Raw genomic sequence first — 3,879 nt, forward strand, 5'->3', positions numbered from 1 at the left:
GTTTTAGTTCATTAAAGTATGCCGGTGAACAAGATTTTCTCACAAACAATTTGATATACATGCCTCCTCATTAAAAAAAGTGGTTTTCTTCCTCAGTTTCGTAAAAATCACTTGGTGCAAATAATTCCTTTAGAGTTTTAATTAAACCATTGGCTTGGAAGATACCTGTAAACTCGCTGAACATGAAGATGCTTTGTAAAAATTTACATGTAAACATCCATTGTAGACTTTGATCGAGACAGGTATGCACACACCAAAGCAGATTAGGAAAACAATATTAATGCTATAACGGGAAATGTTGGAATTTCCCACAACTTTGTTTGACCTTCATAAAGACATGGGTGTCAAAAGGGAGGTGTTTTTCCATAAGTAGAACAGAGTCCTTGTTTGTTTGAAGTTCTGTCTAGAAAAGTAAGTATAATTGCACCATGTGTTAACCGTAAAAGTATAGGCCTCAGAAATTTGAGGTACATGTGTACTGCAACCAGAATTACTTTTTCCCAGTAAATGGAACCCCACAACAGAGTTTTTATCAACTGAAACATGAGATAGGGTGGAATTTAACTTGCTGGCGCAGCCTCGAGCATTTTTTTCTGATTGCCAACTTTCTCTTCATGCTGCATACGAGAGTTGTCACTGGACAGGAATAAGCCCACGCTTCAGAAACAGAACTTCGTAGGAAAACTAGCTTGCCAAACACTGTTCGCAAACTGAAATGTCAGGTTTGAGGGTAGTGTATATCGTTGACTTGTACCTGATTCATGCAGGTGCGCCAATTTGTACACAAAAGCTGCTAAGTTTAATATACTTCGCTATCGAAGATTTCCATTTTCTTTGGCAATTTATTGTTGAATAAGTTCTGGTACATTGCAATAAACCAGAGAGCAACCTTATTTCAGAAATGTTTTCAAAGAGCGAATTTGGGGTTTAAAATTTGAACATGAAGCATCCAAAAAGAAAAGAAAAGAAAAAAACAGTGTCTTCCTGGATTTACACAACACTACTGCGCCCTCTCTTTCCTGGAAAAGCTAGGTCATTTTTGAAAGTTCAAAAGTGCACTTTATTAATTTCACTTAACTCCAAACAGATTTCAAGCAGTTTAAATACACGTTAAACATAAACAAGAAGTGATTCTAAGAAAAATCTTTGCTTTGTTCCTTTGAGACAAAAGGGCTCCACGTTGGGTTATACGAGTGATAAACTGTTAACAACTTTTCCCAGCCGTCTATATGTACCATCAAACCCGTATGCACGATAGAGCGTAAGACAAACCTCATACTAAGACTTATGATTGCACTTGGCGTCCATTCATGTCATTGCTGTCCTGCAGAATATTAAGAACTTCAAAATATCTTTAACCGTGAAAGAGCAGGGGATGGAAACCGCCTCCTTGACAATTGTTTTTCTAATATTGCCGTAGTGCATTTTTTCAGGAGCTGGACTTAATGCTTTAACCTAGGTTAAGTAAAAATTATTATGTAGATTTCACCAAGTGTTCAGTAATGCTTGATAAGAAGAGCCTTTGAGGGTCCGTGCAATGTAACAGTTTTGTGTAGCTCTATGTCCCATTTAACCCAATTTTAAATATTTTTAGTGCCATTTCAAAGGCATTATGGTTCCATTAAATTTCATGCTAATATAAATTTGCATATTTGTGAGCAGACGTTTGATGTCATCCAGGGCAGGCATCTCAGTGTTGAAGGTATGTTATAGGTCATGTGTACGTTGGTTATTTGTTTTAGTTCATTAAAGTATGCCGGTGAACAAGATTTTCTCACAAATAATTTGATATACATGCCTTTCCAAAATATGTGTTTGTTCGAGTTAACAATTTGATTAGAAATTTCCAGACCTTTAATAACATCTTCTTTTAATTTTATTATTGCAACAGCCCCATTATCGAGAAAAGCACTGACAATTGTCAGTGTTTGAGAAGCACTTTTTTAGAATGAGAACAGCAAAAAAGGGGATGTTAAATAAGTGTAATGAATAGATTCATATCATGGACTTTGTAAATATAAATTGTGCCATCCAGAAAGTTTAATTTTAATTTTTTAAGAATTCCCGTGGACTTTGATTACAGTGTGCCTGTGCCTAATCGAATATCTCGGAACTGTTTGTTGTATACGACGGACACTATATACACACCCAAACTGAGCTATGTCATAGAGCTGAGAGGTTTACCTACTTCACTGAGCGGGCACTGAAGTGTTGAACGGTGAACGGGTAAGCATATATCTTGAGCTGAACAAGTTGGGCAATGTTAACTATAAATTCGACAACCGTGTCGTTGTTCCCTCAGCAATGCATAAGTATCAGCTGCTCTATCAAACTCAAGTTAGCTGGATCCGACAGCATGTCGTCTTGACAATAAAAAAATAGTGTCAAAATATCAGCGCGTCTTTAAGTCAAACGTTATCATTTTATTTGTCATTGGTCTCATTTGAAAATTATTTACGTATATTCTAGTGTATACACTTGTGGGGTATCCCAATTAAGATGAAAAAAAAATGAATATTACTGTTCTTTGAAGCTACAGTCGTTTTCTTAGTTCCGGATCGCGAAAATTGTCCAGATTGCAGCCACAACAAAATTTCAAATTTCTGTGAAATATGGTAAGTGGTCCACCTTGTTTGTTGGAGATACCACAGAACTATTCTCAAAATCTAAGCTTCTAATTTTGACTTACAGGATCGACGAAACTGACAACGACACTTTTCATAGTTCTGGATCAGTTTAACCAGTTCCGAATCGCAACACACTTTTTCACCAATAAAAAGTAACCACGCGAGAAATACGCCAGAGCCATTATGTACGTAACAAAGCTTATTTTCTGATAAAGATTTTGTTAATTTAGAGAAATTGGTTTATACATAAGAATTCAAATGAATTACAAAGTAGAACTTTCGTAAATTTTGACTAAACTTTTTCAGCTGTACCGCCAGCTAACAACGATACTATCCCCTCCCTGCACAGTTGCCGAATCCATTATGCCACCTATATTTCTGCTACGCCCGTGTTATTGAGTTTGCAACGAATGTTTGTGCACTTAATGCGCGATCCGAAGCTAGGAAAAATCCTGAACGACGGTATTGCTTAATTATCTTAACCTAAACCAACAATACAGTGGCAAGAGTAGTTTGAAATCAATGCCTTCCAATGCGAACATAAATCATTCAGGTAGGGAGAAAAGAAAGTTGAACAAAATATAAGAAGAGATAAAATATAACTTTTTTATACACTTGCATAGCTACAATCTGTGAAGGTGAATTCAAGTTATAGTTGCATTTTACCATACTTGTACTCAGGTCAACTTCTCCAGTGTTATTACTTGAGGAACTGTCCTTCGATAGGCTGCAGTCAAGTTCGATATTCATGAACGATGGCTCAACAACGCAATGTCGATCAACTGGTCGTGTCAGCTGCCATGCCTGTGGAATCACATGAAAGCACCATAAGGAGGAGCTTCACTATGGGCTTGGGTGACAAAGGTTACCTCCTGTGCCTCACTGTGACTATCTGCATCAGTTTTGTGCTTTTGTTGATAGGGGGTATCCTTGTCATTGTTTCGGATCTCCCTGATGCCGTTGGCATTATTGGGTTAGTTTTTGTATCTTTGACTGTTGTGATAATTATAATAGGGATGATATTGTGCGTGATCAGAAGAAAACAGCTTCTACAACCTCCCATGGCACCAACGATAATCTACGGACAGTCGGAGCAAGTCAGATACCAACCTCAATCTCAGCCTCAAGTTGCAACTACACCATCTCAGCCATATCCAGGGACTCACTTAACTCCTCCCTGGTAAGTAAACTTACATGGTGAGTTTCAGGCGTGTTAATTCCAGGGATGGGATGATATATTCACCCCCCCCAC

The 3,879-nt window shown here is 37.6% G+C and overlaps 1 protein-coding gene across 2 annotated transcripts in view; it reads left to right on the forward strand.

Annotated features, from left to right (window-relative positions):
- The first annotated feature begins 283 nt into the window (after positions 1-283).
- The window catches only part of LOC147798706 (uncharacterized), a 7,496-nt gene continuing 3,900 nt past the window's right edge, over positions 284-3,879 (forward strand). The window contains exons 1-3 of one of the 2 annotated variants that reach the window (XM_087139489.1): positions 284-2,226; positions 2,692-2,812; positions 3,309-3,807. In XM_087139489.1, the coding sequence (XP_086995615.1) occupies positions 3,383-3,807 (425 nt within the window). In that variant the 5' untranslated portion in view covers positions 284-2,226; positions 2,692-2,812; positions 3,309-3,382. The remainder of the gene's footprint in view (positions 2,227-2,691; positions 2,813-3,308; positions 3,808-3,879) is intronic. The other variant, XM_087139488.1, reaches the window with a different exon arrangement.

Source organism: Acanthaster planci, linkage group LG07 (assembly GCF_054643075.1).
Source record: "Acanthaster planci isolate LZ-2023a linkage group LG07, COTS_SCS, whole genome shotgun sequence".
NCBI classification, from domain to species: domain Eukaryota; kingdom Metazoa; phylum Echinodermata; class Asteroidea; order Valvatida; family Acanthasteridae; genus Acanthaster; species Acanthaster planci.